We start from the raw sequence: 14,608 nt of genomic DNA on the forward strand, positions 1-14,608 counted from the left end.
CTTTTGAGTTGTAGTCACTGTTGTAGGAAATGTGGCAGCCAATTTATGCACAGCAAGCTCCCACAAACAGCAATGTGATAATGACCAGATAATCTGTTTTAGTGATGTTGGTTGAGGGATATATATTGGCCAGGACACCAGAGAGAACTCCCCTTCTCTTCAAAAGAGTGCCATGGGATCTTTTACGTCAACCTGTTAGTGCAGGTGGGGCCTCGGTTTAATGTCTCATCTGAAAGACGGCACCTCCGACAGTGCAGCACTCGCTCAGTACTGCACTGGAGTGTCAGCGTAGATTAGGCGCTCAAGTCTCTGGAGTGGGACTTGAACCCATGACCTTCGAACTCAAAGACGGGAGTGTGACCCACTGAGCCACGGCTGGCACTTAGATGATTAGTTCAATGTTAACGATGTAATTACCCAGAACTACTTCTCACCAGTGCAATAATCACAGCTATTCACACGACTTAACTCCTGTAAAGTAGGAAGGAACAGTTTCTTGTACCGGAGTATAGGTTCCATACGGCGAGTGCAGTCTAGCTCTTCCTCTGGATCCCTGTAGCCAGTGAAGGCGTAGTAGGTCTTATCCCACCGGATAGGCCTGCTCAATGGAGTGCTCCCATTTTGATGATTCAGGCCCATGTCAACCTGTGAGTCCTGGACATGCTCAGTGGATAAATTGCAGGATTTCAAGATATTTACAACTGTACTGAGAAGGTCCTTGGTCTGGAGGGTGAAACTGACTGCTCGAAACCCTGAAACAAACAGTTGTTTTAATTGTTTCAGCTTAGTGTATCAGAAGAGGAAAATAAATGTTCATTAAACTTGTTTTCTGCATAAAGCAAACTTACTGCGATACAATGTGAGCACAGAAAGAGGCCATTTGGGCCCATTGTGCCTGTGCCAGCTCTTTAATAGAGCGATTCATTTGTCCCACTCCCCCGCTCTTTCCTCACAGCCCTGCAAATTTTTCAAGTATTTAGCCAGTTCTCTTTTGAAAGTTACTATTGAATCAGCTTCCACCACCCTTTCAGGCAGAGCATTCCAGATTACAACTGATGCACACAGAGAGGAAAAAAATCAACAATAAACTAGTGTTAGATAGCTAAAGCTGTGCTGCTACAATCACTCATTCACGCACTTCAAAAGTTCTGCAATTTGGTAGATCTCAAGGTAGTACACCCACATCCAGTAGAACAACAACAATCTAGCACCTTTAACGGTAAAACAGGAGCATTATCAAACAAAATTTGACTGAGCCACATAAGGAAATATCAAATCAGGTGACCAAAAGCTTGGTCAAAGAGGTAAATTTTAAGGAGCCTCTTAAAGAAGGAAAGAGAAGTAGAGAGGTGGAGAGGTTTAGAGAAGAAATTCTAGAGCTTAGGTCCCAGGCAGCTGAAGGCACGGCCGCCAATGGTGGAGCGATTAAAACCGGAGATGAGTGTAGAGATCTCTGAGAGTTGTAGAGCTGGAGGGGGTTACAGAGATAGGGAGGGGCGAGGTCTTGGAGGGATTTGAAAACAAAGATGAGAATTTTTAAATTGAAGCGTTGTCGGACCGAGAGCCAATGTAGGCCGACAAGCAGACTAACACGGTAATGCACCTCTCAGACTGCCAGTGACCCACTGCAAGGCAGTAAAGCACTTGCACATCACTACATCACTGTCACTGCTCTGCCGTCTCCCAGATTATACATCTCCGGTCTCCTGCCCCAGAGGAAGATACATAACTGCTGTAAACCATAGAAAATAGTAAATATGTAGTAGGATGGGCTAAGCATGAGAATAGAAAACATAATGAGTTTGGATTTAATGGCTTCAGCATCTTTAGTAAGCAAATAGTGTCCTGCTATAACAATAATGAAACAGGCTACTGTACATCAAAATGCAATTAAAAATAATGGCTTGAACCCTCACCCATGCTTTGTTACCTCTAGACTTGTCTATTGCTCTCTTGGCCGGTCTCCCATCTTCCACCCTCCGTAAACTTGTGCTTATCCAAATCTCTGCTGCCCGTATCCTAACTCGCATCAAGTCCCATTCACCCATCACCCCTAAGCTCGCTGACCCACATTAGCACCCAGTCCAGCAACGTCTCAATTTTAAAATCCTCATCCTTGTTTTCAAATCCCTTCATGTCCTCGCCCCTCCCTTTCTCTGTAGCCTCCTCCAGACCTACAACCTTCCGAGATCTCTGCACTCCTCCAACTCTTGCACATTCCTCATTTTAATCGTCCACCATTGGCAGCCATGCCTTCAACTGCCCGGGCCCTAAGCTGTGGATTTCCTTCCCTAAACCTCTCTGCCTCTCCCCCTCTTTTAAGATGCTCCTTAAAACCTAACTCACCTGTCCTGATACCTCCTTCTGTGGCTTGGTGTCAAAAATGTTTTTAATTAGATCGTTCCTGTGAAGTGCCATTGGGACATTTTGTGATGTTAAATGCGCTATATAAATGTAAGTTGTTGTTATTGTTGTTGAACTACAGTATATTGCAGAAAGTATCTGCCCTAAAATTTTGAATAACCCAGTTTAGTCACGTCAAGAAGAGTAACATTAGTGCGTGCAGCTCCCGCTGAAACATCACCCCCACCTGAAGCATTTACACATGGCTGGGGAGCGTTTGTATCTCTGACGTAGAAGGTGAGCTGGGTTGGGTGAAGGGGTCTGTGCCCGGGTCTCTGCATGCACTCCAAGTAGCTATTTAACCTCTTGAGGGAATTTTCATTCACTTCCTGCAAAAGCAAAACAATACGAGAAATACACGGATACTTTCTTACAGCTGTTTGCAGGAATCAGTCGAAAGCGCTTTGCGTCTGAATCATAGAATAGTACAGCACAGAAGGAGACCATTCAGCCCATCGAGTCTGCACCAGCTCTTTCGAAGTCTGACTCAAAGGATTCTATTGGTGGGACAATGGAAACTGATAGATGTACTTAAGCTGTTCCAATCATCATTAAATGCTGCTGTAGCCAGTACATCATTGTACTTTTATCTTACTAAATCTGGGATAAAGTATTTGACAAATTAAAACCCTCATCTCCAACTTGGATAAAGGCTCCACACAGACCATCACCATCCTTCACCACACATAAATGCCAAGGAATGACAAGACAACATGATCTTTGTCAGGACGTGTGATCAGCCCAGTCTGCATTTGATCAAATAGGATTCAAATCTCTCCATGTAGACCAGATTGAACTTGGGCTGCTTTCCATTGTTGTCTTTCACTTTGCTCATCCAAACAGTGTCACTGGTCATAGAGATTAACTCGAAGATAAAACTATGATCAAATTATCTCCCAATCTGAAACAAGATACACTGCAATAAAAATTAATCATTTCTGTCCATATTTCTGTCCTGGGCTTCTTAGAACATAAGAACATAGAATTAGGAACAGTAGTAGGCCATCTAGCCCCTCGAGCCTGCTACGCCATTCAACAAGATCATGGCTGATCTGGCCGTGGACTCAGCTCCACTTACCCGCCCGCTCTCCATAACCCTTAATTCCCTTATTTGTTAAAAATCTATCTATCTGTGACTTGAATACATTCAATGAGCTCACCTCAACTGCTTCCTTGGGCAGAGAATTCCACAGATTCACAACCCTCTGGGAGAAGAAATTCCTTCTCAACTCGGTTTTAAATTGGCTCCCCCGTATTTTGAGGCTGTATCCCCCAGTTCTAGTCTCCCCGACCAGTGGAAACAACCTCTCTGCCTCTATCTTGTCTATCCCTTTCATTATTTTAAATGTCTCTATAAGATCACCCCTCATCCGTCTGAACTCCAATGAGTAAAGACCCAGGCTACTCAATCTATCATCATAAGGTAACCCCCTCATCTCCGGAATCAACCTAGTGAATCGTCTCTGTACCCCCTCCAAAGCCAGTATATCCTTCCTTAAGGCGACCAAAACTGCACGCAGTACTCCAGGTGCGGCCTCACCAATACCCTATACAGTTGCAGAAGGACCTCCCTGCTTTTGTACTCCATCCCTCTCGCAATGAAGGCCAACATTCCATTCGCCTTCCTGATTACCTGCTGCACCTGCAAACTAACTTTTTGGGATTCATGCACAAGGACCCCCAGGTCCCTCTGCACCGCAGCATGTTGTAATTTCTCCCCATTCAAATAGTATTCCCTTTTTTGTTTTTTTTCCCAAGGTGGATGACCTCACACTTTCCGATATTTTATTCCATCTGCCAAACCTTAGCCCATTCGCTTAACCTATCTAAATCTCTTTGCAGCCTCTCTGTGTCCTCTACACAACCCGCTTTCCCACTAATCTTTGTGTCATCTGCAAATTTTGTTACACTACACTCTGTCCCCTCTTCCAGGTCATCTATGTATATTGTAAACAGTTGTGGTCCCAGCACCGATCCCTGTGGCACACCACTAACCACCGATTTCCAACCCGAAAAGGACCCATTTATCCCGACTCTCTGCTTTCTGTTAGCCAGCCAATTCTCTATCCATGCTAATACATTTCCACTGACCCCGCATACCTTTATCTTCTGCAGTAACCTTTTGTGTGGCACCTTATCGAATGCCTTTTGAAAATCTAAATACACCACATCCATCGGTACACCTCTATCCACCATGCTCGTTATATCCTCAAAGAATTCCAGTAAATTAGTTAAACATGATTTCCCCTTCATGAATCCATGTTGCGTCTGCTTGATTGCACTATTCCTATCTAGATGACCCGCTATTTCTTCCTTAATGATAGTTTCAAGCATTTTCCCCACTACAGATGTTAAACTAACCGGCCTATAGTTACCTGGCTTTTGTCTGCCCGCTTTTTTAAACAGAGGCGTTACATTAGCTGTTTTCCAATCCGCTGGTACCTCCCCAGAGTCCAGAGAATGTTGGCAGATTATAACGAATGCGTCTGTTATAACTGCCGCCATCTCTTTTAATACCCTGGGATGCATTTCATCAGGACCAGGGGACTTGTCTACCTTGAGTCCCATTAGCCTGTCCAGCACTACCCCCCTAGTGATAGTGATTGTCTCCAGGTCCTCCCTTCCCACATTCCTGTGACCAGCAATTTCTGGCATGGTTTCTGTGTCTTCCACTGTGAAGACCGAAGCAAAATAATTGTTTAAGGTTTCAGCCATTTCCACATTTCCCATTATTAAATTCCCCTTCTCATCTTCTAAGGGACCAACATTTACTTTAGTCACTCTTTTCCGTTTTATATATCTGTAAAAGCTTTTACTATCTGTTTTTATGTTTTGCGCAAGTTTACCTTCATAATCTATCTTTCCTTTCTTTATTGCTTTCTTACGTCATTCTTTGCTGTCGTTTAAAATTTTCCCAATCTTCTATTTTCCCACTTACCTTGGCCACCTTATACGCATTGGTTTTTAATTTGATACTCTCCTTAATTTCCCTGGTTATCCACGGCTGGTTATCCCTTCCCTTACCGCCCTTCTTTTTCATTGGAATATATTTTTGTTGAGCACTATGAAAGAGCTCCTTGAAAGTCCTCCACTGTTCCTCAATTGTGCCACCGTTTAGTCTGTGTTTCCAGTCTACTTTAGCCAACTCTGCCCTCATCCCACTGTACTCCCCTTTGTTTAAGCATAGTATGCTCGTTTGAGCCACTACTTCCTCACCCTCAATCTGTATTACAAATTCAACCATACTGTGATCACTCATTCCGAGAGGATCTTTTACTAGGAGATCGTTTATTATTCCTGTCTCATTACACAGGACCAGATCTAAGATAGCTTGCTCCCTTTAGGTTCTGTAACATACTGTTCTAAGAAACAATCCCGTATGCATTCTATGAATTCCTCCTCCAGGCTACCATGTGCGATTTGAGTTGACCAATCGATATGTAGGTTAAAATCCCTCATGATTACTGCCGTTCCTTTTTCACATGCCTCCATTATTTCCTTGATTATTGCCCACCCCACCATGAAGTTATTATTTGGGGGCCCACCCAGTGACTTTTTCCCCTTACTATCTCTAATCTCCACCCACAATGATTCAACATTTTGTTCATTAGAGCCAATATCATCTTTCACAACTGCTCTGATATCATCCTTTATTAACAGAGCTACCCCACCTCCTTTCCCTTCTTGTCTATCTTTCCGAATCGTCAGATACCCCTGTATGTTTAATTCCCAGTCTTGGCCATCCTGCAACCACGTTTCTGTAATGGCCACCAAATCATACCCATTTGTAATGATTTGTGCCGTCAACTCATTTACTTTACTTTGAATGCTGCGTGCGTTTAGGTAGTGTTTTAATAATAGTTTTTAATCCATGATTTTTAGTTTTGACCCCTCCTGCAGCCCCTTTACATTCAGTGGCCCTTTTTGTTTTTTGCCTTGGGTTTCTCTGCCCTCCACTTTTACTCATCTCCTTTCTGTCTTTTGCTTTTGTCTCCTTTTTGTTTCCCTCTGTCTCCCTGCATTGGTTCCCATCCCCCTGCCATATTAGTTTAACTCCCCCCCAACAGCACGAGCAAACACTCCCCCTAGGGCATTGGTTCCCATCCCCCTGCCACATTAGTTTAACTCCTCACCAACAGCACTAGCAAACACTCCCCCGCGGACATAGGTTCCCATCCCCCTGCCACATTAGTTTAACTCCTCACCAACAGCACTAGCAAACACTCCCCCGCGGACATAGGTTCCCATCCCCCTGCCATATTAGTTTAACTCCTCCAGCAGATTCAATAGTAATGTTCAAAAGGGAATTGGATAAATACTTGAAGGGGGGAAATTTGCAGGACTACGGGAAGAGAGCAGGGGAAGTGGGACTTTCAAAGAGCCGGCACAGGCACGATGGGCCGAATGGGCTCTTTCTGTGCTGTAAGATTCTATGATTGCTCTCAAACACAGGAGGCAGCTGCTCACCTGAGAGAGCAGTCCGACGTGGAACAATAAAATACGTATAGATGAGATAGATTATCACTCACAGACATACAAGAGAAACTTGAAGCACATGCAGTAGTTGCAGACCTGCCCAGAAGGATCAAAAAGGCACAGAGCTAGAACATGCCTGTGTAGCTTAAAGGAAAACCAAAGGTACATGCATTCCATCTGAAACAGCAACAGCATTTGGCTCATCAAGGCTGTACCGGCTCTTTGAAAGAGCTATCCAATTAATCCCACTCCCCTGCTCTTTTCCCATAGCCCTGCAAATTTTTCCTTTTTAAGTATTCATCCAATTCCCTTTTGAAAGTTATTATTGAATCTGCTTTCACTAATCTTTCAGGCAGTGCATTCCAGATTATAACAACTCGCTGTGGAAAACAACATTCTCCTCATCTCCCCTCTGGTCCCTTTGACAATTATCTTGAATCTGTATCCTCTGTTTACTGGGCCTCCTGCCACTGGAAACAGTTTCTACCCATTTACTTTATCAAAAACCTTCATAATTTTAAACACCTCTATTAAATCTGCCCTTAACCTTCTCTGCTCTGAGGAAAACAGCTTCTCTAAACTCGCCACAAATTTTGCAGTCGAATATCCCGCATTTGGGGACATCGCAGGAGTCAGCACACCCCAAGTGCAATGGGCTAGCCTCAGCCTGGGAGCACCCGCTGGGTGATCAGGGTTACTCCCCTGCCAGGTAAGCCACATAACTGAAGTCCTGCATCCCTGGTACCATTCTGAAAAGAATTTGCTTTTCTATAGCGCCTCTGATGGCCTCAGGACATCCCAAAGTGTTTACAGCCAATGAAGTACTTTTTTGAAGTGTAGTCATTGTTGTAAAGTAGGAAACATGGCAGCCAATTTGTGCACAGCAAGCTCCCACAAATAGCAATGTACCGATAATCTATTTTAGTGATGTTGGTTGAAGGATAAGTATTGGCCAGGACACCGGGAGAACACTCCTGCTCTTCTTCGAATAGTGCCGTGGGATCCACCTGAGAGGGCAGACGGGGCTTCGGTTTTACATCTCATCTGAAAGACGGCACCTCCGGCAGTGCAACACTCCCTCAGCACTGCACTGGAGTGTCAACCTAGAATTTTGTGCTCAAGGTCTCTGGAGTGGGACTTGAACCCACTGACGCAGAGGTGAGAGTGCTACACACTGAGCCACGGCTGACATCAGATTCTGGTAAACCTCTCCAAGGCGTTATTTATTTTTCAAACTCAGAAAGCTTGCCCAGTGCATCAGTACCTACCCTCTCTCTCGGATACTGGCCAAAGAAGTCTGGGTGTACAGCAAAGTAGAATGGTCTCAGTGCATTCACCGCCTCAGCCGCTGATAACGTTCTCATTTGGCAAATCTGTTGGTTGCCTCTTCCTACACAGAACCTGTTGTATAAAATGAAACGATTTGATCATTAACAGTGAATAGATTTCTATTACATCGTAAGATGTTTTCTCAATTTAGCCTGTGCAGTGGGTTGGACGACAACCCTAAGAATTTCTACAAACCATCTACAAGATGCACTGCAACAATTCACCAAGGCTTCTTTGACAACACTTCCCAAACCCATGACCTCTACCGTCTTGAAGGACAAGGGCAGCAGGCACGTGGGAACACCATCACCTCCAAGTTCACCTCCAAGTCACACACCATCCTGACTTGGAAATATATCGGCCATTCCTTCATCGTCACTGGGTTAAAATCCTGGAACTTTCTACCTGGCAATACTGTGGGAGTGCCTTCACTACATGGACTGCAGCGGTTCAAGAAAGCGAGTCACCACCACCTTCTCAAGGGCAATTAGGGATAGGCAATAAATGCTGCCCTTGCCAGTGACGCCCAGATCCCATGAATGAATTTTAAAAATTCTCAATGAAACTGATACCTCGGGTGGTATTTGGGGCAGTGGGAATAGTCACCACATTGTGCAAAGGACCAGAAATAGATAATCACATGAGGGAGAAAGGAGTAGAAGGTTATTCTGATAGGGTGAGATGAAGTAGGGTGGGAGGAGGCTGGTGTAGAGCATGAACATCAGCATGGACTAGTTGGGCTGAAAGACTGGTTTCTATGGGCCCGAAATTAACGGACATATCTCCCCCTAACCGCCCAAAAAATGCGATTTTGGTGAAAAAACACCTACATTCCAGCGACATACCGCTCGGCGGAATAGTCATCATTGACATACCGCCGAGCGGTATGCACACCGTCCGCCATGCAGAACCGCCCGCATACCGCCCAAAAAGTCCAATTTTCATGGCATACCACCAGAGCTGCATACCGTCCTGGAAAAGGTGGTTATATGCGGTTATGTGGGCGGGAATGGGCGGAGTGCTTGGAGCCGCCATTTTGAAATCGTAAACAGTCAGCTAAAGTAGCACCTCTGTATTTCTGAGCTGAACAGTGGCTTTACAGTGCAACTTACTGTGGAAAATGTATTTTTATTGGTACTGAGTAACTTATTAAGATCAAAGGCATTTTAGTTTTTTTTTCATTGAAAAATATTTTGAAGATTTAAAAAGAATGTGGCCTGTACTATCTCTGCCTGTATTGCTGACTACCTGTCTAATGGAGGATGGGCAGGTACTGTAGTACCTGCACATGCTCCAATCACCGACCTGGACCTTGACTCTCCTGTTCCAGCATGTGCTGCTCCCAAGAGAGGCGTGAGTCGGGGGCCAGAAGAGGCGAGGGCCCAGGGGCAGCACGGCCAGCCCACACTGCGATATGTGTGCGCACTAGGTCATTGCAGCAGAGCTGGTCTCCAGTCGTCTTGGTTAATCCTTGTTACTGGACCAAGACCTAGCTCTGTCAAGCCCGTGTGGCGGCTGGTGTGCAACGGTCACCACACGTTAAAAAAAAATCCAAGCACAGGCATCTTCCACCCTTCAAGATTTAGTTTGGACCTGGAATTTTAGGTCCATCATTGAAACACCTGTGAACTTTTTGACGTGGAAGCAAGTCATCCTCGGTTCAAGGGACTGCCTATGGTGATGATGATGATGATAATGGAGAATCCAGATGTAAGAAGGTTTATTGAGCAGAGTTATCAGGGTAATGGAGGACATCGCAGACTGATGTGGAGGAGGCCTTACCCGCAGAGGATTTTCAGGGAGAAGCGCTCATACTTGGACCTGACCGATCCACAGTGTGTTCGAAGGATGCACTTCCGAAGAGATCAATGAGATTTGCCAGCTCATTAAGGCAGACCTAAAACCCAGTACCACCAACATTACTGCACTCTCTGCGGCACTTTCCTTTTATGCATGTGGCTCTTTTCAGGCATCAGCTGGGGTCATATGCTGTATTTCTCAGTATGCTACTCATCAGTGCATTCGACAGGTAACCGAAGCACTGTATGCACGCCGGATGGAATTTATAAATTTCCCAATGACCAGGGAGGCACAGAGTGACAGGGCTTTGGGATTTGCACGCATTGCCGGCTTCCCCAAGGTACAGGGTGCTGTTGGCTGTACCCATATTGCCCTGTGAGCACCATTACAGGAGGCGGAGGTGTACCAAAACCGTAAGGGATTTCACTCCCTCAACGTGCAGCTCGTATGCGACCATACACAACGCATAATGGCAGTGAATGCCAACTTTCCAGGGAGCATCCATGATGTGCACATCTTACATGAGAGCACTGTGTCTGACCTGTTGAAGTATGAGCCTCAAGGTAAATGCTGGATGCTGGAGGACAAAGGGTACGGCCTCGCCACCTGGCACTTGACCCCCCCCTGCGGAACCCTCAGACAGAAGCTGAGCAACAATATAGTAAGAGCCATATAGCCACACGTAATATTATCGAAAAGACAATTGTAGCGCTGAAGCAGCACTTTTTGATGCTTAGACCATTCGGGTGGCAGGTTGCAGTATCTCGCTCAGCAGGTTGCTCAGTTCACAGTGGTGTGCTGCATGTGGCATAATTTAGCAATCATGCGGGGACAGAAATTGCCACAGGGGACTGCGGGACCACCTGAGAAGAGAGTGCAGGAGCTGGAGGAGGAAGAAGAGGATAATGAAGGGGAGGATGAGGAGGAGGAGCTTCCAGATGAACCCATGGCACCCCCCCTCCCCCCCCGCAACACCACAACAGAGGGCACGCGGAGCGTATGCCACTGCAAAATTGTTACGTCCACAGCTCATAAATGAACGTTTTTGCTTGAATGTGGAGAGCTGCTTTTTGGGACCCTGATGATCGTTACCCCTAAAGTTTGACACTGTACAAGAGTGCTTAAATTCAGTTCAAACCTTTATGTAAAAATCTCAAAAATATATAACAATTTTGAAACTTTGTAAAACTTATAACTATAAAACTGTTAACAACTTTAACAAAAATTTAACAACTTGAATAAACTTTTAAAAATCAAATTTGAATTATTAAATGAACAAGTACAAGAAAAGACCCTTTACTGTCCTCGACCTCGACCTCGACCGCGTGCTACAACACCCTTGGGACTATTCCCTCCTTCCACTTTCCCACTGCCTGAGCCTGGATCTCCCCGTGGTAGTACCAAGCCGACGTGCAGCACCGCACCTCGCGTTCTGTTGCTGTCATTGGTGGTCAGACATTGCAGGCGCATTAAATGGGGCCTCAGGAGAAACTCGTGATGTAGAAGGCACGGCTTCAGGGCTGGAGGATGCTGTCAGTTCCCCACTCTGAGGTGCTGTCGACCTGACTACTATGACACAGGGGAGTTCCGCGCCATGTTCCGATCCCGTCAATTGCCTCATGGCTTCGACGGAATCGGCGGTTCGCTCCATCGTGGTGATTAGATGCGACATATCCTCCACTCTGATAGAGCCGCCATGTTTGCGGCTATCGTAGCCATGGCCTTGAGCAGCTCTCGACCTATGTTGACGCTGCCCTGTGACAGACACACCATGTCCTGGTACACGCCTATCTGTTGTGCAGCAACCGACCTTTTCTGCACCAACCTCTGTCGCTGCGGCAAAGGCGCTGCAACACTGGGGGCGCGTTGCTGCACATGGCTTGGTCCCGCAGAATCAGAGGAGCCATGGGGGAATCCCCTGAATAAAGACTTGGTGGTGAAGAATGTTCCAGCTGGTGTATCTTCCTCCGTCTACACCCCCACCTCCACCTCCAACGGCTCCAAGATCAGCGGCTCTTCCTCTTCATCATCTCTGCCAGTGGTGAAGTCGGGAGAGGGCTGGGCGATGCCAGAGGTAGATGCAGTGGGTCTCTTGTCTGGTCTCTCTCTGGAGATGTGGTCTGAATCGACCGAGTCTGGAAGTACATAACAACATTTAAAAATGCTTGGCACCAGGGGAGGGGTCAGGGTTACATGAGTACATAGTACAGTGACTTAGCGCAGTCTTATTTAAATGTCCACCTCTGCTGTATTACATATCGCAGACAGATAATACACATATGCACTGTGTTACATACCCCCAACATTGCAGTACATCACATGAGGCCAACATTACAGTGCAATAAACTTACATTATATCAGGCCAACATTACAGTTACAGTTATGTCACATGACATGAGAGGACCGCAACATAGACTGGATTGTATTCAACTTACTATCCTGTGTGAGTGGGTCAGCTCCGATGACGGTGGTGGCACGGTTGCTATCCCCAACCAGGGACAGGGCACAGATCTCGATTTCAGTCAAAGGCTCTTGGGTTGTGGGTCCTCCCGCCGTACGCCGCTGATCGGCTGCTATTGCAGATGTCTCTTCTGCAGAAAGTGAAGTAAATGAAAGTAAACATCTTCAATCCATTTACCATCGCAGACACACAGGGTCACACACACACACACAATTAAAATACTGCGTTGATCCACTTGGCATTGCCTGAAAGCACGAATACATCGGCATAACCTTAAGATAAATAACATCATCTGTGTGACACTTGGAGATTTACATGGCACATGGTACATGGTACATGGCGGGTGCATAAATAAAATCATTACTTACTCTTGCGACCCTCACCAGGTCGTTCCACCTCTGACAGCACCTTTCCCCGGTGCGTACCGTGGTACTTGTGGAGGACACAGCCTCTCTGATCTCGTCCCATATCCTATCGTACTCCTTTGGGGGGGGGCGGGGGGCTTTCCACAACCACCCTTCGTTAGCTCGGAGTACCTCTCTGTGATATTCTCGAGAAGGGCCGGTAACTCCGTTTCGTCAAAGGCAGGCGTCCTCAACCTCCCGTTCTTTTCGACGTTCCTACGCTTTGACATTTATTTTAACATCTCCATTATATTTATGTGGTTATGATTTTTGTTTTGTAAAATATGTCTTATTATTGTTCAAACTGTAGAATTATGATGTTATGAATATTTTTTAACTCTGCAATGTGTTTTTAAAGTAACTGACCATCGACTAGCTTGCTGCTCCTTCTCACTCTCTCTCCCTCGACTTCAACTCACTGCACATGCACAGGGGACCCCTAACCCCGAAATCGCAGGTAAAACGCTTCTGTGAAAAAAATGGAGAAAAAGAATTGCGCGTGCGCAGTTCAGTGCCGCATCATCCATCGAAGAGAAAGTCGATCTGGATCAACGACTATGTTATTTACTGCCTGCTGCAGACCGCTGACATAAAAAAATCTACCAATTTTGTCCTCTTCGGTCTCGGCACACCGGCGGTTTGAAAAGACGCACCGCCGGCTTACTGCCGAGAAATGGGCAGACCTTATGTATTGACCAATTTCGGGCCCTATATAATCTATGTAAACACCGGTGGGTTGGAGATCCTGGATAGAATCTCGTCAGGGATGTGTGATATACCCAAGGGTGTTAAATGGAATTAGGAAATCAAATCTACAAGTGCTGACAGCCATTGAGACGAACTCAATAATTACAGGCAAGACCCTAAAATTAATTGCAAACAATTCAACGGGGTATTGATCTACATGAAAAAACAAATCAGGTTAGCAACAGGCCCGTGAGTCTAACACCAGTAACTGGCACAATCCATCATGAAGACAAAACTAGGAAGATTATACCATGTATGAAAATGGAAATCAACACTTCAGGAGCATATTCTTGACTTTTGTTATTTGTGGACCTGGTTTCTCGCTGGTAACTTTGGCTTTGTGGTGATGGCACCATCTGTGTGGCAATCTCTTTATCCAAACCTGAGCCAATAGGGTGCTAGGATATATTTATAGGACAATTGACTGAGAGACAAAGCATATTATTTTGTCCTTCTACAAGACCTTGGTCAGGCCTCAGTTAAAATACTGTGTTCACATGGTGGATGATATTGAGGCTTTGGAAAAGGTGCAGAGAAGGACCACAAGATTAATTCTGAGTTAGAAGCATCTTAGTTATCAAGGTAGGCTAAAAGAGATGGGCCTCTGCACTTTAGAGAAGCATAGACTTAGGAGGTGATTTGATTGAGATTTATAAAATGATGAAGGGATTAGATTGTGTTCAGTTGACAGTTTGTTGCAATTACATAGATTAGGGAGGACCAGGAGTCACAACTTTAAGTTGTATGAGACCAGATCTAGGTTAGATGTCAGGAGGTGGTTCTTTTCCCAGATAATAGCAGACCTCTGGAACAAGCTACTGTTTCGTGTGGTGGATGCAGACTCGCTGAATTCCTTCAAGCGAGAGCTGGACCTGTTTCTGGCTGGGGTGGAGATTATCTCTTACAGAAGGTAGGTACTGCATAGAATGATCCAGGTTAGAGTAATCGCCTTGACTAGTTTCGATCTCCTAGATGAGTCGTAGAAGAA

General features: G+C 45.5%; 1 protein-coding gene and 1 non-coding gene across 7 annotated transcripts in view; both read right to left on the minus strand.

Moving 5' to 3' along the window:
* tcaim (T cell activation inhibitor, mitochondrial) overlaps positions 1–14,608 on the minus strand; it is a 45,161-nt gene that overhangs the window by 20,830 nt on the left and 9,723 nt on the right. Inside the window, exons 2-7 of one of the 6 annotated variants that reach the window (XM_070888993.1) lie at positions 12,838–13,089; positions 12,444–12,599; positions 11,819–12,143; positions 8,148–8,280; positions 2,591–2,732; positions 503–752 (exon numbers count right to left, since the gene is read on the minus strand). In XM_070888993.1, the coding sequence (XP_070745094.1) occupies positions 503–752; positions 2,591–2,732; positions 8,148–8,243 (488 nt within the window). In that variant the 5' untranslated portion in view covers positions 8,244–8,280; positions 11,819–12,143; positions 12,444–12,599; positions 12,838–13,089. The remainder of the gene's footprint in view (positions 1–502; positions 753–2,590; positions 2,733–8,147; positions 8,281–11,818; positions 12,144–12,443; positions 12,600–12,837; positions 13,090–14,608) is intronic. The other 5 variants (XM_070888998.1, XM_070888987.1, XM_070888982.1 and 2 more) reach the window with 5 other exon arrangements.
* LOC139278527 (U1 spliceosomal RNA) lies at positions 7,436–7,596 on the minus strand. Its single transcript, XR_011596291.1, has one exon. It is a non-coding gene; the product is annotated as a U1 spliceosomal RNA (small nuclear RNA).

This window comes from Pristiophorus japonicus, chromosome 1 (genome assembly GCF_044704955.1).
Source record: "Pristiophorus japonicus isolate sPriJap1 chromosome 1, sPriJap1.hap1, whole genome shotgun sequence".
Taxonomy (NCBI): Eukaryota; Metazoa; Chordata; class Chondrichthyes; family Pristiophoridae; genus Pristiophorus; species Pristiophorus japonicus.